This window comes from Coregonus lavaretus (assembly GCF_964263955.1).
Source record: "Coregonus lavaretus genome assembly, chromosome: 2".
Taxonomy (NCBI): domain Eukaryota; kingdom Metazoa; phylum Chordata; class Actinopteri; order Salmoniformes; family Salmonidae; genus Coregonus; species Coregonus lavaretus.
The window spans coordinates 26882248-26905797 of NC_139989.1; the positions used below are offsets into that span (position 1 = coordinate 26882248).

General features: G+C 42.6%; 1 protein-coding gene across 1 annotated transcript in view; it reads left to right on the top strand.

Annotated features, from left to right (window-relative positions):
* Positions 1 to 21940, top strand: part of LOC311100441 (enhancer of polycomb homolog 1-like) — a 70238-nt gene extending 48298 nt beyond the window's left edge. Inside the window, exons 10-14 of the mRNA XM_084141362.1 lie at positions 3304 to 3740; positions 18871 to 19031; positions 19259 to 19400; positions 19622 to 20039; positions 20241 to 21940. Of these exons, the coding sequence (XP_083997488.1) occupies positions 3304 to 3740; positions 18871 to 19031; positions 19259 to 19400; positions 19622 to 20039; positions 20241 to 20313 (1231 nt within the window). The 3' untranslated portion in view covers positions 20314 to 21940. The remainder of the gene's footprint in view (positions 1 to 3303; positions 3741 to 18870; positions 19032 to 19258; positions 19401 to 19621; positions 20040 to 20240) is intronic.
* Positions 21941 to 23550: the final 1610 nt, after the last annotated feature.

Genomic DNA, 23550 nt, shown 5'->3' on the forward strand with positions numbered 1-23550 from the left:
TTGTAAGTAAGCATTTCACGGTAAGGTCTACACCTGTTGTATTCAGCGCACATGACAAATACGATTTTATAAATGTATACTCACTCAGCTGTGCTTTACAAGTAATACAACAACGGATCTATTACCCGTGTGATCATATAGCTTACCTCCAATTTTTATATGTCCCGAACGACAATGCATTGGCAGGTCAATTTAAGCAAAGCAAATATGCAGTGGTAATGTATTGGGCCAATAGCTTACCTCACAAACCTCATTGCGACAGGACTGTTTTTAATTGTTTAATGTTGCATAGGCTTACTCTTTTAAGTGAAGAAAAAATAAATCTGAGCTGTAGTTCTCGGCTTGCAGTTTGACTCAGTGATCTTGACTCAGAAAAGGTTGGTGACCACTGTTCTAGAGTTTTCCCTGTTAAAACTATCAACACTTCCCTTTACTGTGGCAATTGTGATCGAATCCACGCAATATTAGCCACTTTCAATGAAACATACCGAAACAAAACAAACTATGTAAGAAATGTTGTTGTAGGCAGAAGGCATCGGAGTAGGATTCTATTGCATTGACACGCACTACTCAGCCCGTACTCTACACAGGCCTGTGCGGCATGAACAATCAGAGCTGCAGTAGGCCTATATGCAAATAGACCATTGCCATATATGGATCTGTGCCATTTACTTTGAACTGGACTGTGTTTACAGCATGAGTAGATGCTCTTGTTTTGAGATCATAGCGAGAGCTGCGTGTAGCCACCTGTGCACATTTTGTTCATATCCTTTGCTAGTTAGTGAGTTATTAGCCCAGTTATAGATCATTCATAGCCAGCAATAGGTGAGTGATTTCTTCCTACAAAAGCACAAAACGTGTACATTTCTGGACATCTTTGAAACGCAAGTCAGGTAAAGAGCTTTTCTTTTTCTTTTTTTAAAGGGGCAGTGTTATATTTTGAGACCAGGCTTGAATAAGCTAAGTAGCCAATAGGCAGAGGGTAGTATAATTTGTCTGATTCTCTGTAAAATTATATGGGAATAATGCATTTTATTTTGTAAAGTGGTTTCTTGCATCAAACACATTTTCAGTCACCTCCTTGTCTGAAGGACAAGTGGATAAACAGGTGTATGTCAAGCCCTGCATGTGTTTTTCCCAAAAGTATCATGGAATGTAGGCCTACATTGAACACCACACATTGGCTGCTACTGTAGGCTGAATGACAGAACAGCTATTTCCATGTTAAAATGTTATGGGATGCATTTTCTCCATTTAAAAAGAAAATGGTAAGCCACTCTGGTAGGCCTACATTATGATCAAATAGCCACAGTAGCCTACATGGCCACTGTTAAAACTGTAACTTAAAGTGGGTACAGACACAGTGCTCACAGTAAATGCCTGTTGGAAGTTGCACAACGTTCAAGTTTGCGCTCAGCAGACCTTAAATTTGCTCAGTGCCGGAAAAAATGAGGGAACATTGCTGCCCTTCACTGGAACTAAGGGGCCAAGCCCAAACCTCGAAAAACAGTCCCAGATCATTATACCTCCTCCACCAAACTTTACAGGTGGCACTATGCATTCGGGCAGGTAGCTTTCTCCTGGCATCCGCCAAACCCAGATTTGTCCGCGGTCTGCCAGATGGTGAAGGGTGATTCATCACTCCAGAGAATGAGTTTCCACTGTTCCAGAGGCCAATGGTGGCGAGCTTTACATCTTGGAATTGCGCATGGTGGTCTTAGGCTTGTGTGCGGCTGCTTCATGAAGCTCCCGACGAACTGTAATTTTGCTGACTTTGCTTCCAGAGTCAGTTTGGAACTCGGTAGTGAGTGTTGCAACCAAAGACAGACGTTTTTTATGCGCTACGCGCTTCAGCACTCCGCAGTCCCGTTCTGTGAGTTTGTGTGGCCTACCACTTTGCTCCTAGACGTTTCCACTTTACAATAACAGCATTTACAGTTGACCGGGGCAGGAGGCATCCTATGACGGTTTCATGTTGAAAGTCACTGAGCTCTTCAGTAAGGCCATTCTACTGCCAATGTTTGTCAAAAAAAATAAATGAAGGAACTCCGTCCGGCTTTCATCTTACTCTTGAAAGTTGTAATAGTAGGATGCACAAGGTGCAATTTCGAAATTGGGTAGTGCATAATAAATGTTCCTCTTGTCATTGCACACCTTAGAGCTATTTATAATTTGTCCGAAATGTCCTGATCAACTAGCCCATGTCAGTTAACGTTTTTAGCTAGGTTTTTTAGCCAATAGATTTTGTTGTAATATTTTAGTCACTTAAACATCACATGAATACATATTAAACATGGCAAAATGTATAAGCTTTAAACCTGCAAAATGTTCTCTCCGCCAACAAGAGGGGTGTGAACAGTTTTTCATGAACAGTGCTTGTGCCCATAGAAATAGACGTGGTGTGCGGGCGCAGGCGTGAGATGTTCCCCGTTGCTGGAAGTGGGGCTTGAGTGAATAAGTTTGGGAACCCCTGGTCTAGTGAGCTAAAAGCAAGCCAGAGCAGAAACACGTTGCTAAGCGACACAGGCTGCAGCAGCCAGTGTTGGCAACTATTTTTCAGAGAGAATCGCTAAATGACATTTTGCCGTTGCCCCGACGACGTCACAGCATCAATTTGCCGTGCTGCAGCCCAACTGTGGTCCCCTCTCCTGCCGCATACCCTCTTCGCTTGTGCTTCTTTGCCTGTGTGTTCCGTTGCTGTGACATCTTTTGCACAGACAGCTTCTCCCACTCTCGTTTGCAGCAGAGTTGAGTGGGGAAACTCGCTAAATGTTTTCAAAACCATATAAATCCTTGGTGTCAAAACTCCCCAAAGGCAGCCTGAAAAGTAGCTGAATTCGACGCTAGCCTCTTTTACCAATAAAAGTTGTTGGATGGGTCTGAAAACTCGCTAAATTGGCAACACTGGCTGCTGCGCAGAGAGCATGAGCAGAGGGACAGACAGGAGCAGCACGCAGCAACTAACAACTGCTAAACTAGCGACAGAAAAAACTTCTCAGCATTACTCTCCTGTTCTACTGGTTTTCATTATGTATTACATTGTCTGCTTCATTACAGTAGTTTAGTTGCATGTTCAATAATATGAGACGATAGGCTTGCTATTGTCATTTTTTAAGCTATTAATGAAAAAATGTCCATTCCTTGGACCCATGCATAGTATTTTCTGTTTGTCACGTAATTTTACTGGAATGAGTTTAACCGTTTGTTAACCCGTTAATGGGTGTTGCTTAGTCGGCAGCAAAATTGACAGAAATGTGCATCCCTATTGTGATTGTAATGAGTCTCTTTCTGATTCTGTTTCAGGCTGTTACTGGACAGAGCACACACAGACCTGGACAGCATTTTCCACAGCCTGGACTCGGACCCCGAAACCGAACCACTTCAAGCCTCATCTCCCACAAGCTCTCCTCTCCGCAACGCAGCGCCAGCCAGTACCTCAGACACCAATACCTCGGACCGAACCAATGCTCCCAACAACCACCACCCCTCCTCTTCTTCCTCCTCCTCAATCCCCTCCTCTTTGTCGTCATCTGTGGACCTCAGTGAGATTCTGTTGAACATTAAGTCGTGCCGCTGGAGGCACTTTAGGCCGCGGACACTATCCCATCACCCCCTGGGTGGAGGTGACATCTCACGCTATAGAGGATTTAACCGGACTACTTCCTCGGGACAGAGCAGGCTCCTGGGGAGTGGAGTTAATGCCCAACCCCGCACCAGCCCTGGAGCTACCCCCGTCACAGGTGAGTTAGTCCACTGTCGTGCTGGAGCACTCATCCCTGCTTTAGGAGGTTTATGCTAGTATTCAGGCATCAGGTAGCCTGCAATGTCCAGCTTGAGAGTACTGAGTACTTTGTTTCTGTCACTCACTACTTTGCTTTAGGGGCTTTACTCAATGCAGGTATAGGCCTAGCTGTACATGCTAATCTGCTTCTGAGTCCTGAATGTACAGTTGAAGTCGGAAGTTTACATACACTTAGGTTGGAGTCATTAAAACTTGTTTTTCAACAAACTATAGTTTTGGCAAGTTGTGCATGACACAAGTAATATTTCCAACAATTTTTCCAGACAGATTATTTCACTTATAATTCACTGTATCACCATTCCAGTGGGTCAGAAGTTTACATACACTAAGTTGACTGTGCCTTTTTAAACAGCTTGGAAAATTCCAGAAAATGATGTCATGGCTTTAGAAGCTTCTGATTGGCTAATTGACATCATTTGAGTCAATTGGAGGTGTACCTGTGGATGTATTTCAAGGCCTTCCTTCAAACTCAGTGCCTCTTTGCTTGACATCATGGGAAAATCAAAAGAAATCAGCCAAGACTTCAGCATTTTTTTTGTAGACCTCCACAAGTCTGGTTCATCCTTGGGAGCAATTTCCTGAAGGTACCACGTTCATCTGTACAAACAATAGTAAACAAAAATAGAACTGTTTGGCCATAATGACCATCGTTATGTTTGGAGGAAAAAGGGGGTTACTTGCAAGCCGAGGAACACCATCCCAACCGTGAAGCACAGGGGGTGCTTTGCTGTAGGAGGGACTGGTGCACTTCACAAAATAGATGGCATCATGAGGTAGGAAAATTGTGGATATATTGAAGCAACATCTCAAGACATCAGTCAGGAAGTTAAAGCTTGGTCGCAAATGGACAATGACCCGAAGCATACTTCCAAAGTTGTGGCAAAATGGCTTAAGGACAACAAAGTCAAGGTATTGGAGTGGCCATCACAAAGCCCTGACCTCAATCCTATAGAAAATGTGTGGACAGAACTGAAATTGCAATTTTTACTAGGATTAAATGTCAGGAATTGTAAAAAACTGAGTTTAAATGTATTTGGCTAAGGTGTATGTAAACTTCCGACTTCAACTGTAAATGGAATTGACCCCAGCCCTGTGATGGAGGGTGTTTCTGCCCTTCTGCTCTCCAAATGGCACCCTATTCCCTATATAGTGCACAACTTTAGTTTGTCCCTAGGCTCGTATCCACAAGGCATCTCGTATCCACAAGGCATCTCGGAGTAGGAGTGCTGATCTAGGATCAGTTTTGACTTTTTTAAATCATAATGAATAATAGAGGGAACCTGATCCTAGATTAGCACTCCTACTCTGAGATTCTTTGTGGCTATGGGCCCAGGGCCCGTAGGACTTTGGTTAAAAAAAAGTAGTGCACTATAAAGGGAAAACGGTGCCATTTGGTGTACAGCATTCCACCCTCTTGCTTTAGGGCACGATGTTGATGCTATGCAGGACATGTATTCTCTTTTAGAAATTATCTTTAGAGATTGAAAATAGTTTGTCAGGCACGTAAAGGAGGTGGTTTGTTTGTTTTGACCTCGTCACAGGATCATCATCTCTTGAAAAGACAGTTTCTGTTCTGGCAGAGCTATGAAGGTTTAGTGTGAAAAATGAGAATTGAGCAGGCTTTGAATGTGTTTGTGGGGAGGGGTGTAATTGGAACATTTCTCCATGCCTGAAATTGTGAGCTGCCATATTTTCATTGATCTTGTGTGTACGCGTGCGTGCAGTCTGTTGCGGTGACTGTAGGGCTGTTGCGGTGACTGTAGGGCTGTTGCGGTGACTGTAGGGCTGTTGCGGTGACCGTAGTGGTGTTGCGGTGACCGTATTACCGTCACAGCACCAGCAGTCAAGAGTCATGACCGCAATAAAAATCCACATGACCGTTGTGTCACTGTAATCTCATTTTATGCACTCTGGACATGTGTTGGGAGTACACAATTCACTAATGACCATCAGGTCGCTAATGGCCTGGTTCTCAGGGCTCTTTATCCCTCTAACCACTGACATCAATGCAAATGCAATAGAAAATCACATCAAACTTTAAAACTCACTGTGATTGATCAATTTGAAGAAAGAAAGAAGTTAAACTGGTTGAAACAGTGTATAACATGGTTGTTGTGGATGTTTCAAAGCCTAACGCATTGAAATGGACAGCACTTTCTAAGCAGATGATTAATTCCAAACATCCATAGGCATGTTGGCGTTTATGCATACGCATAGGCCTATACAGTACCTTCAGAAAGTATTCAGACCCCTTGACTTTTTCCACATTTTCTTACATTACAGGCTTATTCTGATTTTTTTATTTTTTTTTATTTTTTAAGAATCCTCAGCAATCTACGCACAATACCCCATAATGACAAAACGAAAAAAACTGTTTTTGTTTTATTTCAGCAAATGTATTAACCTTTATGGGATTGGTGTACCGTATACAGGATGGTTGAGCTAATGTGCGCTAATGTGATTAGCATGACTGTTGTAAGGAACAGCAAACCTTCCAGGACATAGACATGTCTTATATGGGCAGAAAGTTTAAATTCTTGTTATTCTAACTGCACTGTCCAATTTACAGTAGCTATTACAGTGAAAAAATACCATGCTATTGTTTGAGGAGAGTGCACAACAACAAACTTATCACGGCAACTGGTTTGATACATTCACCTCAAGGTAAATAATGTACTTACATTCAATAATCTTGCTCTGATTTGTCATCCTAAGGGTCCCAGAGATAAAATGTAGCATAGTTTTGTTTAATAAAATCCAGTTTTATATTCGAATGTAGGAACTGGGTTCTACAGTTTGAACCCCTGCTGTCTCTGGCTCCACACCCATCCCGCCCGGCCATCTAGATGTGTGAAAGTTAATGTATAAGCTATTGATCCATCATGTATGACATTCCTGGGAGTGTGTAAACTTACAAAAATGATATGGTAATACAAAATGTATGTTCTCTCTAGATATGTACTTGAAAGTGTATCAATTGACCAATTCAGCAGACTTGATACAAAATAGTCCAGTATGCTTTGCTTCACTGGATCAATCTTAAACTTTGTACACACACTGCTGCCATCTAGTGGCCAACATCTAAATTGCGCCTAAACTGCAATATTATATTGTGGTCTTTCTCTTGCATTTCAAAGATGATGGAACCCCCCCCCCCCTTTACCAGTTCTAATCTTATATTGTCCTACATTAATTTCACATTTCCACAAACTTCAGTGTTTCCTTTCAAATGGTACCAAGAAAATGCATATCCTTGCTTCAGATCCTGAGCTACAGGCAGTTAGATTTGGGTATGTCATTTTAGGCGAAAATGGGAAAAAAGGGTCCAATCCTTGAGGTAAAAAAAACAAAACAGATACCTTATTTACATAAGTATTCAGCCCCTTTTCTATGAGACTCGAATTTTAGCTCGGGTGCATCCTGTTTCCATTGATCATCCTTGAGACCTCCACAAGTCTGGTTCATCCTTGGGAGCAATTTCCAAACACCTGAAGGTACCACGTTCATCTGTACAAACAATAGTACGCAAGTATAAACACCATGGGACCACGCAGCCGTCATACCGCTCAGGAAGGAGACACGTTCTGTCTCCTAGAGATTAACGTACTTTGGTGCAAAAAAAGTGCAAATCAATCCCAGAACAACAGCAAAGGACCTTGTGAAGATGCTGGAGGAAACCGGTACAAAAGTATCTATATCCACAGTAAAACGAGTCCTATATCGACATAACCTGAAAGGCCGCTCAGCAAGGAAGAAGCCAACGCTCCAAAACTGCCATAAAAAAGCCAGACTACGGTTTGCAACTGCATATGGGGACAAAGATCGTACTTTTTGGAGAAATGTCCTCTAGTCTGATGAAACAAAAATAGAACTGTTTGGCCATAATGACCATCGTTATGTTTGGAGGAAAAAGGGGAAGGCTTGCAAGCCTAAGAACACCATCCCAACCGTGAAGAACGGGGTGGCAGCATCATGCTGTGGGGGTGCTTTGCTGCAGGAGGGACTGGTCCACTTCACAAAATAGATGGCATCATGAGGAACGGAAATTATGTGGATATATTGAAGCAACATCTCAAGACATCAGTCAGGAAGTTAAAGCTTGGTCGCAAATCGGTCTTCCAAATGGACAATGACCCCAAGCATACTTCCAAAGTAGTGGCAAAATGGCTTAAGGACAACAAAGTCAAGGTATTGGAGTGGCCATCACAAAGCCCTGAACTCAATCCCATTGAAAATGTGTGGGCAGAACTGAAAAAGCGTGTGCGAGCAAGGAGGCCTACAAACCTGACTGTTACACCAGCTCTGTCAGGAAGAAAGACCAAAATTCACCCAACTTATTGTGGGAAGCTTGTGGAAGGCTTCCCAAAACATTTGACCCAAGATAAACAATTTAAAGGCAATGCTACCGAATACTATTTGAGTGTATGGAAACTTCTGACCCACTGGGAATGTGATGAAATAAATAAAAGCTGAAATAAATCACTCTACTATTATTCTGACATTTCACATTCTTAAAATAAAGTGGTGATCCTAACTGATCTAAGACAGGGACTTTTTACTAGGATTAAATGTCAGGAATTGTGAAAAACCTAGTTTAAATGTATTTGGTTAAGGTGTATGTAAACTTCCAACTTCAACTGTGTGTGTGTGTGTATGTACACACAGCTGTGGAAAAGAGTATTAGTTATCTGTTTCTCTGGTTTTACTATTTATAGGTATGTGTTTGGATAAAAATATATTTTTTGTTTTATTCTATAAACTACTGACAACATTTCTCCCAAATTCCAAATAAAAATAGTCACTTAGAGCATTTATTTGCAGAAAATGACAACTGTTCAAAAAGCAAAAGCCGCAGTGTTGTCAGACCTCGAATAATGCAAAGAAAATAAGTTATTGTTCATTTTTAAATAACACAATACTAATGTTTTAACTTAGGAAGAGTTCAGAAATCAATATTTGGTGGAATAACCCTGATTTTCAATCACAGCTTTCATGCGTCTTGGCATGCTCTCCACCAGTCTTTAACATTGATTTATGCCACTCCTGGCGCAAAAATTCAAGCAGCTCGGCTTTGTTTGATGGCTTGTGACCATCCATCTTCCTCTTGATCACATTCCAGAATTTTTCAATGGGGTTCAGGTCTGGAGATTGGGCTGGCCATGACCAGGGTCTTGATCTGGTGTTCCTCCATCCACACCTTGATTGACCTGGCTATGTGGCATAGCGCATTGTCCTGCTGGAAAAACCAATCCTCAGAGTTGGGGAACAATGTCAGAGCAAAAGGAAGCAAGTTTTCTTCCAGGACAACCTTGTAAGTGGCTTGATTCATGCGTCCTTCACAAAGACAAATCTGCCCGATTCTAGCCTTGCTGAAGCACCCCCAGATCATCACCGATCCTCCACCATATTTCACAGTGGGTGCGAGACACTGTGGCTTGTAGGCCTCTCCAGGTCTCCGTCTAACCATTAGACGAACAGGTGTTGGGCAAAGCTGAGAGCATCAGAGAAGATTACCTTACTCCTCTACGGTCCAATCCCTATGGTCTTTTGCAAACCTCAGCCTGGCTCTTCTTTGCTTCTCATTGATGAAGGGCTTTTTTCTAGCTTTGCACAACTTCAGCCCTGCCCCTAGTAGTCTGTTTCGAATCGTCCTCGCCGTGCACTTCACCCCAGCTGCCGTTTGCCATTCTTTTTGTAGGTCACTTGATGTCATCCTACGGTTGTTGAGTGACATTCGAATGAGTTGGCAGTCATCCCGGTCAGTAGAGAGTCGTTTTCGCCCTCTGCCGGTCTGTAGCATTGTTGTCCCCAATGTCTGCTGCTTGACCTTGTTCTTGTGAACCGCCGTCTTTGAAATTTGAAGGATGGAAGCAACCTGACGCTCATTGTATCCCAGTAAAGCCAGAATTGAACCCTTTTCCTCTCTCAAAACTTTCCCTTTTCAACTCTTTTGGCATGGTCAATAGTTATTTTTTGATTAATTGTACTTTTGAGGGACTATTAGCACTGTTTTTGCCATTCAGCAGGTCCTATTGCAAGAGGATAGTGATGACCACAGCAGTGTTTTTTATACTTTTCCTCGTTAATTAAGATTTGGTTCAGGTGATCTCCTAATCAGTACCTAATTCAGTAGAATGAGGTGTGCCTGTATTGGAATTCAACAGACACTGGAATGGAATGGCTGTCATACATGTAGAGATGTTGATTTAAGAAAAATTTGCAGTGTTCTCTTAATGTTTTCTATGTATATATGTGTGTATGTGTGTATATATATATACACACACACACAGTGGGGAGAACAAGTATTTGATACACTGCCGATTTTGCAGGTTTTCCTACTTACAAAGCATGTCGAGGTCTGTAATTTTTATCATAGGTACACTTCAACTGTGAGAGGCGGAATCTAATACAAAAATCCAGAAAATCACATTATGATTTTTCAGTAATTAATTTGCATTTTATTGCATGACATAAGTATTTGATACATCAGAAAAGCAGAACTTAATATTTGGTACAGAAACCTTTGTTTGCAATTACAGAGATCATACGTTTCCTGTAGGTCTTGACCAGGTTTGCACACACTGCAGCAGGGATTTTGGCCCACTCCTCCATACAGACCTTCTCCAGATCCTTCAGGTTTCGGGGCTGTCGCTGGGCAATACGGACTTTCAGCTCCCTCCAAAGATTTTCTATTGGGTTCAGGTCTGGAGACTGGCTAGGCCACTCCTTAGTTGCCCTGGCTGTGTGTTTCGGGTCGTTGTCATGCTGGAAGACCCAGCCACGACCCATCTTCAATGCTCTTACTGAGGGAAGGAGGTTGTTGGCCAAGATCTCGCGATACATGGCCCCATCTATCCTCCCCTCAATACGGTGCAGTCGTCCTGTCCCCTTTGCAGAAAAGCATCCCCAAAGAATGATGTTTCCACCTCCATGCTTCACGGTTGGGATGGTGTTCTTGGGGTTGTACTCATCCTTCTTCTTCCTCCAAACACGGCGAGTGGAGTTTAGACCAAAAAGCTCTATTTTTGTCTCATCAGACCACATGACCTTCTCCCATTCCTCCTCTGGATCATCCAGATGGTCATTGGCAAACTTCAGACGGGCCTGGACATGCGCTGGCTTGAGCAGGGGGACCTTGCGTGCACTGCAGGATTTTAATCCATGACGGCATAGTGTGTTACTAATGGTTTTCTTTGAGACTGCCGTGTAGTTCTGGGCTGATCCCTCACCTTCCTCATGATCATTGATGCCCCACGAGGTGAGATCTTGCATGGAGCCCCAGACCTAGGGTGATTGACCGTCATCTTGAACTTCTTCCATTTTCTAATAATTGCGCCAACAGTTGTTGCCTTCTCACCAAGCTGCTTGCCTATTGTGCTGTAGCCCATCCCAGCCTTGTGCAGGTCTACAATTTTATCCCTAATGTCCTTACACAGCTCTCTGGTCTTGGCCATTGTGGAGAGGTTGGAGTCTGTTTGGTTGAGTGTGTGGGCAGGTGTCTTTTATACAGGTAACGAGTTCAAACAGGTGCAGTTAATACAGGTAATGAGTGGAGAACAGGAGGGCTTCTTAAAGAAAAACTAACAGGTCTGTGAGAGCCGGAATTCTTACTCGTTGGTAGGTGATCAAATACTTATGTCATGCAATAAAATGCAAATTAATTACTTAAAAATCATACAATGTGATTTTCTGGATCACAGTTGAAGTGTACCTATGGTAAGAAATTACAGACCTCTACATGCTTTGTAAGTAGGAAAACCTGCAAAATCGGCAGTGTATCAAATACTTGTTCTCCCCACTATGTATATATGTGTGTATATGTGTATATATGTATATATACACATATAGGTTTTGTTTTTCCAGGTTTCCTTTTTTCCCAGATTTTTCATGCTTTCACTCTCAATCTCACTATTTTTTTTAAATGGAGAAACAATTGGATGTTCTAAGTCCACAACAATGCTTAAAACCACATCAGGAGACCACTTTTGAGGTCTGGGAAAATATCTGAGATATTTAAATTTTTTGGTGTAGTTACCCTAAGTGCAAGAGGTCTTTTAGGTGTGTTTTTTTGTAGCGCACGTGGGATGTTAGTTTGCAAAACAAATACTTAGCTTAGGCTACTTTGTAGTTAACATTTAATTGAGAAGGTTTTTGGGAATGCCTTTCCATCTACCAGAAGACCGTTTTCATTAGGATCGTCGCTAACAGCGGTAGACACGCGCACCGCACATCTTACCGGACGTAGCTGTTTTGTCCCGCCGATGCACGGAAAACCCAGCCAACTGTATATTATCCGTGTTGTCGTTCAGCCATGACTCGGTGAAACATAAGATATTAACGCTTTTTATGTCCCGTTGGTAGGATAGTCTCAAACGGAGCTCCTCCAGTTTATTTAAGGTCAATCTTTTTTTTTTTTTCATGTTGAATTCCAGTTTAATGCCTGGTTTCCATGAGGGCCCTAATTGTCACACTAGCTATTGTTCCTGCGGTGATGATTCTTCAAATGTTTTCATAATTTATCTGCACATAACCGCCAAAAAGCCTAGGCCTACCAGTAGCCTATGCACATTGGGGAGTCAAATGAACGGCTCTCTCACAATGCAATCCGGTAGGCTACACTGCCGAGTCACTCACTTTAGCGTCACTGTCTGGCAAGCCCCGACATCCTAGAATGAAAACCTAGGAAATCCTTTGGTGTACTTGTCCCAATGCGATACCATGGACACATTGCATGATTTATTATTGTAAGTTCGACACCTTTTATAAACTAGTAAACACTTGCTGTTCAGTTGTCAACCAACATACAGAAAATAGCCTACTATGCGCCAAGATGTGAAACACAAAAAACAAAAATAAATGAATGTCAGAAAACGTATAAACGCATTGGGCTTATTGTGGACAGATTTTGGCGAGAGTGAAGCCTTTCTCTTCGCCTCTCCTTTCTATCCAATCGTGTGCATTTATGCAAATTAGTCTCATGAAGAGAGCCGCGTCTCATCCAATCACATAAATATATGCAAATATCTTCAACACAGAAACGGTGTTGGGACTGGGAGCAAGCAGCAGGCAGACACACACCGAAATACGTCCATCGATAGACATTGTGAATGTGAGGAAGGCTTGTTCAAAGAAAAGAAAAGTTGATAGTGAAAATCGCATTTTCAAAGACGAGTGGACAGACTAAGTATGCATTCATTCTCCCCGCAACAAGTTCAAAACCAATGTGCGTGATATGCTCAGAGTCCGTGCGCTTGTGAAAAATGCCAATGTGAAGCGCCACTATGACACAAGTCATTTCGAGCAAACGTATCCCCAAAACACAGAGGTGAGAACAAGAAAAATAACTAGGCTCAAAGCCCAATATGCGAGGTCCACCAAAGTTTTTGTGCATTCCCTGACAGCCCAAGAACGTGCAATGGAGTGCTCACTGAAAATAGCTTGGGTTTTGGGAAAACGCAAAAAGCTATTTACTGATGCAGAGATGGATAAAGAATGCATGAGCGAAGTTGCTAAGACCGAACAGATTTTGTCAGATTTTATAATGAAACTAAGATGGAATTCTGTGAGGAGCTGTTGGGCTTAACAAATCTAGAAGCGCACACACAGGGAGAGGATATCCATGAGGCCATGTTGATCTCATCCAGAAGCTGATGGATAACTTCGAGGCTTGCTTTGATAACTTCACTGTTGGAAGAGAACTGCTGCTGCTCGTCCGGAACCCCTTCTTGGTGACAAAGTTGTCAGAAGCAAAACAGATCTTCAAATGGGTAGATGTTGCATCACTGCAAATGGAGTTGATTGAGCTGCAAGAAAATAGGGCTTTGAAGGAGCAGGCTGGTGATTGTGACCCTATCACTTTCTGGGGAAAGATGGTGCCTACAGCTGATTTCCCTGTTCTCAAGAGACTGGCACTATACATCCTGACCATGTTTGGCTCCACATACAGCTGTGAATCAGCCTTCTCCACAATTACCTTTATTAAAAACAAATACTGCACCAGGCTCAGCAATGAACACCTGCACCAGTGTCTCAGAGTTGCTCTCACACAATTTGTGCCAAAGTTCAAAGCATTGGCAGGAGAGTGTAATTTCTCTCATTAATGCAGGGCAAGGCCCAGATTGACTTTACATGAATATTGCATGGCTCACAATGACGTTCTGTGCATTCAGATTATTATTTTTGTTCAACTCTCCTTTGTTCTCCACAAAACATGCACTTTATTTTATTTAAATATTTTTTTTTTTATTCAAGGCCCATGTACAATGGTTCACAGTGCACTTTTTGCACAGACATTTATGCAACCACTTTTGTTCTTCAGCAATGTTTATGCAATGTTGCACGTTTACATTCAAAATAAGTAGTAATTAATTCAAATTCCTAATTCAAATGTAATGTATTTTAATGCACATTTTATATAACCACGTTTCCTAAGTCGTAGACGACTATGTTTGTTACTACGCTGTACCACAGCGCCGATAAAGGACGATATCCATCTGGACCTTTGCTACCTAGGAAATGTGTGTCACTGGACCTTCTCACATAGTAATGAGTACCCCTGGACTAGCGAATTGAAACTTTTTTAAATTGAAGGTAGCCTAGTTATTATGAAGTGGAAAATGCCAATGGAAAACACTGATAGAAGTAGGCCTAGGCTACCTGTCCTGTGCACTAATGTATAAATGTGCCCATTTGGGGGATGTCTGATTAGTTTTAACTCACCATCACGAATGAGCTGTGGCGCTTCTCAAAGTAATTGTTTCTTCACCTCAAACAGCAAGTAAACAGTCTGTTTTTAAATCTATTGAGAATGACAATAGTTCCTCAATGTATTTGAAAAATCTTTCCAGCTCTCCCTTTCAATAATTAATGAGCCTTGGTGTGAAATGTAAAAATGTCATGCTCTAATCCAGTGGAAGCTTCATAAAATACCTGATAACTTCTTATCCCTTGCGCAAGTACAGCTGTCTGTCTGGAGCTCACTGGCGTGGGAAACTGAGGGCCCTGAATAGTTAATACAATGTTGCAAGTTAGCTATAGCGCTGCTGGCCAGACCCAGTTGATAGTTGATGTGTTTCAAGTTCGTTGCAGACAGGCGGAGTAGAGAGATGAATGCGATTGAAAGAACATTAACAAACCTCCATGCGTAGCCAATGTGATTTATAGGATATTTATTTTTATCAGGATATTTTCTCCAATGTTTTTATTTGTTGGCTTTATATGCAGGCAATTTTTACCTAGTTGGCAATTGATTTAAAACAAATAATTTCCATGAAAATGTGCATATGAAAATCATAACTGGCACATAGATCGGTATAAATGGTGATGTAAATTGGCACTCCACATGAAAAGGTTGCCGACACCTGATGTAGCCTATTACCGGCAGCAACTTCAGATCTGCGAAGGTCAGGAGGAGCGGGAGAAGGGTCATGAACATTATTATTATTTTTTGTCTGGTTATCTTGATCTCTGGCTCCCTCTTGAGTAATTTGTGTTTCTTAATTGTTTCATATAGTTGATTTTATTAAACATATGGGGCAGTGTTTCCCAAACTCGGCCCTCGGTACCCCAAAGGGTGCATGCTTTTACCGTAGCACTGCACAGCTCATTCAAATAATCAACTAATCATCAAGCTTTGGGAAACGCTGACATAGGGTGTCTATATATGAAGAAAAAAAGCATGCTTAAACATTTTGACCAATCTACCAAGATTTGTTTAAGTTGGGGACAGCCCTAATTCAAACGCTTCTTCCTTATTAGAATACATTAATTCCTGTTCTCCCAGCTCAGGGAGTCAATTAGAAATTGTGTTGTATAAATAGATTCAGAAGAGGTGCTGGGTTGTCAGGTCTGCTGCATACTAAACACTGTCATGACTCAGGAGGATGCTAGCTGGAGTATTGGGCTTACCCAGATGACGAGCAGAGCAGTGTCTCAAGCTAGGGTCTTTGCTTGATTGGAGCTTAACCTTGATAGTCCTGCCATTCATGTTAGTGTCTGAAGGTCAGAATATACTTCACAGGAATATGTACATTTTAGAATGCTGTTTGATGTCAGAAAGCTACAATTGGTGTGTTTCCTTTCCATACCCCCTTGTGTTGTGCTAGGCCAGGCATTAAACTGCATTACAATTTTGGGGAGGCATATTTTGCCATGCACATGCTCCTGTGGGAACTGGTGTGTGTGTTTATGTTCACCTAGCGGCTGTTGATGTCATTAGGCGTATTTGTGTTCGAGTAGGCTATGTTCTGGCAATTCAGTGGCTTTTACGCCTGTTTTGCTTAGATCAAAGGATAACCATAGGAGTTAGTTCATAGCTAACCTGGTTATTATCCTGATGAACAATGTTCAGGCTCAGTTGTTCTGAAGGAGGTTTTTGTATGGACTCAGTCAAGTCAAGGCTTTGACCTAGTGTAAATAGTGACCTGATAGAGGTTACATGCCCAATCTCAAACCCCACCTAGAATCTGGAAAGATTTACTCCCAAACCACAGCGGCTGGCTAAGTGTAGGATGTGGATTGAGAATGTCTTTTAGTTAATGGAGTGGCTACGGATACAGAGTTTTTGTATCCCAATTTGCCCAGGCTAAAAATACATATTTCTGAGCATGTGCAGGATTTTCTTTTACGTGGCCAAGTGCCCACTCCGCTGCCTACGTAGCTGCTCTGCGGAGTGCTCTGCTGAGTGCGCAGCTGCCGCTCCCCCTCATTGATCGCCTTTGGTCACAGGTTAGCCTACCAACTTCATGTTGTACACAAAACTGTTAGAACTATTGCATTCCATGCCTCAGTAAGCATAAGCATGATTTCATGTTCTTTTTTCAGGGGGGAGGGGAGTAGGCTACATGCAGCTATTTACATGTTTTACACAAAATACATTATTGACATGTTCGTACAAACAGGGAGTCTAGCGATGTCGTGTTCTTCTTAGCTGCTGAGTTACATGCAGCTATTTACTCTCGCCAGAATATCAGCATACAGTGGGGAGAACAAGTATTTGATACACTGCCGATTTGCAGGTTTTCCTACTTACAAAGCATGTAGAGGTCTGTAATTTTTATCGTAGGTACACTTCAACTGTGAGAGACGGAATCTAAAACAAAAATCCAGAAAATCACATTGTATGATTTTTAAGTAATTAATTTGCATTTTATGCATAAGTATTTGATCACCTACCAACCAGTAAGAATTCCAGCTCTCACAGACCTGTTAGTTTTTCTTTAAGAAGCCCTCCTGTTCTCCACTCATTACCTGTATTAACTGCACCTGTTTGAACTCGTTACCTGTATAAAAGACACCTGTCCACACACTCAACCAAACAGACTCCAACCTCTCCACAATGGCCAAGACCAGAGAGCTGTGTAAGGACATTAGGGATAAAATTGTAGACCTGCACAAGGCTGGGATGGGCTACAGGACAATAGGCAAGCAGCTTGGTGAGAAGGCAACAACTGTTGGCGCAATTATTAGAAAATGGAAGAAGTTAAAGATGACCGGCAATCAACCTCGGTCTGGGGCTCCATGCAAGATCTCACCTCGTGGGGCATCAATGATCATGAGGAAGGTGAGGGATCAGCCCAGAACTACACGGCAGCACCTGGTCAATGACCTGAAGAGAGCTGGGACCACAGTCTCAAAGAAAACCATTAGTAACACACTACGCCGTCATGGATTAAATCCTGCAGCGCACGCAAGGTCCCCCTGCTACAGCCAGCGCATGTTCCGTCTGAAGTTTGCCAATGACCATCTGGATGATCCAGAGGAGGAATGGGAGAAGGTCATGTGGTCTGATGAGACAAAAATAGAGCTTTTTGGTCTAAACTGGAGGTGGAAACATCATTCTTTGGGGATGCTTTTCTGCAAAGGGGACAGGACGACTGCACCGTATTGAGGGGAGGATGGATGGGGCCATGTATCGCGAGATCTTGGCCAACAACCTCCTTCCCTCAGTAAGAGCATTGAGTCCAGCATGACAAAGACCCGAAAAACACACAGCCAGGGCAACTAAGGAGTGGCTCCGTAAAAAGCATCTCAAGGTCCTGGAGTGGCCTAGCCAGTCTCCAGACCTGAACCCAATAGAAAATCTTTGGAGGGAGCTGAAAGTCCGTATTGCCCAGCGACAGCCCCGAAACCTGAAGGATCTGGAGAAGGTCTGTATGGAGGAGTGGGCCAAAATCCCTGCTGCAGTGTGTGCAAACCTGGTCAAGACCAACAGGAAACGTATGATCTCTGTAATTGCAAACAAAGGTTTCTGTACCAAATATTAAGTTCTGCTTTTCTGATGTATCAAATACTTATGTCATGCAATAAAATGCAAATTAATTACTGAAAAATCATACAATGTGATTTTCTGGATTTTTGTCTCTCACAGTTGAAGTGTACCTATGATAAAAATTACAGACCTCTACATGCTTTGTAAGTAGGAAAACCTGCAAAATCGGCAGTGTATCAAATACTTGTTCTCCCCACTGTATATGGCAGAACTGTGGCACCAGGCGACGCAAAACGAACTCATTTTCACACACTTTTTACCGGTCCGGATACACGCTCTGCTGCCTAGAATGTTCGGCTGCCCAGAGGTGGAACGCAGCAAGACACACGCAGACCTGCTCTCACTTGGTACTTCTCGGCTGGCATTTTCATAACAATGGCTAACTGTGAACTGATTAGGCTATTTGCTTACAAGACCACCACTGGAAAATGTATTTCTGACATCATAGAAGGCTAGCTATTTTGATGTCTTTTGTCAGCCATGCTAATGGCTTAAATTAGGACTCACCAGCTTGGTGAAGATATTGAATGTTGATCTAGATGACAAGCTACAGGTATACAAGGTCAGTCAGCCTTGGCGATAACAGCCGAAACGTTGTGTATATGTGGGTGCAGGAATAAGGCATGGGAGTGGCATATAGCCTACCGTGTGCACTGTGCAGGTATTTCTTTGCTTTATTATCTATGACTGGTGGAGAAATATAGGATCTGCATATCACCTCAAAACGATTCATTCTCCTGTGACCGTGTGTGTATAACCCTTGTGTGTGTTATAACACTGTTATCCTGTATCTGTGTAGCGTTCACAGCAGAGCAGTACCAGCAGCACCAGGAGCAGCTGGCACTGATGCAGAAACAGCAGCTGGAGCAGATCCAACAGCAGCAACAGACACAGCCGCAGGCCAACACAGACACATCCTCTACTACTACAACATCCTCAGCACCACCACCCAACACACAGGTCAGACACCACTCTTTTACACACACAAACCTCCAAAAGCTCCAAAATAGCCCTGTCTGTGTATTTCACCCAGCGTTTCCCCTACCATTGTAAAGGCAAGGCAGGCCCCCCTCTCTAGCCCTCCTAAAAGATGTTAGAAAAACCACTGATTTCACGGTTTGACAATTTGTTTGTTCAGTGGTACGTAGAATGTCTGACTTGGTCTCTCTGTCCACCCTCCCCTCCAGTGTATAATCTCTAAGACGTTAGACTCTGCCAGCGCCCAGTTTGCTGCCTCTGCCCTGGTGACCACGGACCAGCTGATGGCCTTCAAGGCCAAGGAGGAGGGGGTTCTGGGAAGTGGAGTCAACGGGGTCCTCCCAGGCTCAGGTGAGCAGCACCGCTGATCTGTAGTTCACTTCATAGCAGATTACCAATGAATACAATGAAATAGATGGGACTGGAGAGTTACATTTTAGTAATTTAGCAGACGCTCTTATCCAGAGTGACTTTGTCGACCACATATCAGTCATTGCAAGTCAAGTGTTCAATTGAGGAAGTGTTCAATGTATCTCTTATAAATGTATTTTGTCTTTCCCCATCTCTCTCAGGAGTGTACAAGGGCTTACACCTGGCCAGCACCACCCATCACCCCAACAGCAACCAGACTCCCACCCCTCCTCCATCGACCCCCACCTTCCTCCAGCCCTCATCCAACCACTCCTCTACCTTTCCGTCCCCCGTCACGGCCTCTTCTCTCACATCCCTTCCCAACGCCTATCACACCCACCTGGGTAACAATGCTGCAAACTCCTCCCCCACCACCACTCAGGTCCTGATTGGGAATAACATCCGTCTGAGCGTGCCCTCCTCCTCCCCTGCCCTCCCCAGCCTTGGCGGCACCACCACGCACCACATACCCATGGCCCTGGGAGCCGTGCCCTCCTCTGCCTTAAAGATGACTGCCAACACCAACTGTCAGATGCCCAACAAGGTCACCGGGGCTTCTACCATGGACATGGGATCCAGGTAAGATGAGTTGATATACTCTGACTGATGTACTATGCATGTCTCTCACATTGTACCCTATTCTCTATGTAGTGCCCTATGGGCAATGGTCAAAAGTAGTGCACTATATATGGAATAGGGTGCCATGTCTTGATTGCCTAATGTTGAGTGGGAGCTGTGTATTACAACAAAAGTTTGACACTGTTTGTATTCCTCCTCCAGGGATAATCCCAATCAAGACAAGCCAGCTCTGAACAGTATAACGGACAACACAGTGGCCATGGAGGTGACGTAGCAGAGTGGTGGTGCAGCTAGCTGCCATGACGGGCAGGCCAGGCCCAACGCTACCCAACGAGGCTACCCAACCAGTTCTTTGCTCTGTCTCCTGCTACCCACTCACTCTTTAGGTGCTGTGCATCGTAGCATTGGGAATGCAAAAAGGGCAGCAGATGGGACTCCACACACAACGGACTACGTATGTAGTACGGACAGACACGTTTCCATGGCAACTGTGGGGACTTATGGTTGCAATTCTCATCTCATGCTTTTTAAATGTTTTGTATTCGTTACTGTTAATAAGAGTAAAAATTGTCATCTTGCAAATTATGAATATGGCAAGTTAGTATCTGTACAGTAACTACATATTTCTAATACCCCCTTGTATATACGTTACTTGAATACAGAAACTTGTTCATTTGTGATGTTTTGCACTTGGGAATAAAAAGAAAAGAAAAAAGCGATAAACTTATGTGAGTTGTATAGATGAGAAGTTTCAAAATAAGACGTTTCATCACTTGCATGTTGCAGAGTTTTATCTATTTATTGTGTTGTGTTTACAGTTTTTTCTTTTGTTTATTTGTACACTGTACCTTCATTGGTTCCTGTGCTGTAGTAAATGTTAGGTAGCTACGGACTCCTGGGTATTTTGTATATTGTGAACACAAAGCAGGTTTTCCCCCTTTTGGGTCCCTGCACTTCTTTGGATCATATGGAATTCAATGGTGACATAAAGATACTCTTTGGGGATGAGGGGAGCCAGAGGAGAAGGTCTGCTTTGGTTCACTTTACTTCGCGGGGTTAAATCTCTTCCTGGGATCTTCCATTTACATTGTTATCCCGATACAAGTAACACAACTAGGGATGAAGTCTCTTCCTGCTGCTTCTGATTCAAAGCACTATTGTTTTTGTTTGTTTTCTAATGATTTGATTGATATTTAATGCTGCTTTTGTATAATTGTGGTCCCCAGTTTTCATGCAATGGGATCCCCACCCCCCTTACCATATTTGTTTTACCCCACACAATACATTTTTTTTGTTAACAGAATTGTTATTTTTGTATTTTTCTTGTGGTAAAAAATGATTGTAAGCTTCTTCGTATTGAAAGACTTCATTATTTTGTTAATTGTTCATACATAGGTTATAAGGGTGGTGAATGGCAGTTAAAATTGCTGTACATGTATCATCATTCCAATTCCTGACAATAATTAAAAATCTGAAAGGGGAGTAGCTAATGGAGAAAGGCTGCTTTTCTCTTTTCTCCCCAGAAGGCTGCAAGGCCAAAAACCACAAGTATCGGGTGCCTTCCCTTGGGGGAACTATGTGCTCTCTTCTGTGAAGAGTAAGGCACAAAGACAGTGCTACTAGTAGTACTTCTTGTCTATGTCGTCAGAATCTGAATGCCCAGTCCAATGGCAAGATTTGTCCTTGGTTTTCTTGTCCCACCTGGAGGCTGAAAATATAATTTTTTTTTAAAGAAAAAAAGTGACCGAACTCTCACAATAAAATAAGACAATAAAGCCCAGGGCATTATGTGGATTATGTGGCTCGCTGTCTTTTGTCGGGTGAATGTCATGGTCGTGTGTGGGTGGGTGTGTAAGCTAAAAATCAACATCTGAATAAAACGTTGGTCGTTTTTTAAACTACTCATGTCATAGTGGGTTTTGTGTGTATATTTGAGAAAGGGTATTGTTTGGAGGGGCCATACTTGTGAACTTTTGCTTAGACCATGGTTTAAACCTTTGATCTAAAATGGATAGCTGCTAGTTTTTCTCATAGGGCAACCTGGCCAAATTAGCCACGATGCTGAGGATGCCCAGCTGAGCAGATCATTATATCCGTTAACGAATCAACCTATCTGACAAACGGTAGAGCCACCATCCAATCGCATATGTTCAACAGGTCAGTTTGGCCACCAGAGGCAAATTGTTAAACCATCCCCACCTGCTTGGTTTAATTTGTTACCCATGGTCTAAGTGGAGTGTGCCAATATATTTTGCATGATGCTTCCTTGACTAGGCCACTGACGTCATGCAAAATTCAAAAGGGTTTTTCACAAAAATGACCAAAAAATTAATAAATGATCATCCATTTAACACACATCCATGAACTTTGACTGAAAAATGATTATATAACATGTAACTCTGTATTCAGACATTGTAAAAGTCAAAGGCGATGATCTGTGGTGTGAAATAGCAATCATTTACCCACTACTACTAGCCCGGAGTAGTGGTGTGATCAGTGGTGTAAAAATACTTTAAAGTACTACTTAAGTAGTTATTTTGGGCATCTTTACTATTTATATTTGACAACTTTTACTTCACTACATTCCTAAAGAAAATAATGTACTTTTTACTCCATACATTTACCCTGACACCCAGAAGTACTCGTCACATTTTGAACGCTTAGCAGGACAGGAAAATGGTCAAATTCACACACATAAAGGGAACAGCCATGGTCATCCCTACTGCCTCTCATCTGGCTGACTCACTAAACATACATACAGAAGTATGTGGACACCCCTTCAAATCAGTGGATTCGGCTATTTCAGCCACACCCGTTAATGACAGGTGTATAAAATCGAACACAGCCATACAATCTTCATAGACAAACATTGGCAGTAGAATGGCCTTAGTGACGAGCTCAGTGACTTTCAATATGGATTACATTTAAGGAGAAAACCCTCCACCGCTGGGCCTCAATTATATCTTCACTTTTATGTCATTTGTGACTACATTTCCCAATTGAGTCTTATGTACCATTTCCAAGATTGGCTTTTTTGTACATTTTATAAAAGTACAGACTCAGAGCTTCAAATGGTATATCATACACTGCAGTTGGGGGAAACATAGGAAAGTTATGTTTATTTGAATAGGGCAAAACGTGTAATTCCACACTTGCTCTCAAGCTCTTTTTGGAGTACGCCCATTCAGCATTGTTCACACCCTCTTAAGTCTTAGCCCCACGCATCTCTTTAGGTTTTCATGTGAGGCCATGTGCTAAACTGAATGGTTAAGGTAGTGTGGTGAAAGTAGTAGCCTACACGGTTTAAGGTTGACTAGCTATGCTTAAACTAGCAATGCAAACAGATTTCTGACAAAATGAGATACGATTTGTAATGTTAGCTGGCTCCGCTGGTGTGGAATCAATTATAAACTGACTGCGTAGTGTCCCAAATGGCAACCTATTCCCCCTATATAGTGCACTACTGTTGGGTGCGATTTGGCACACAGACCATGCCTCCAACACAACCAGG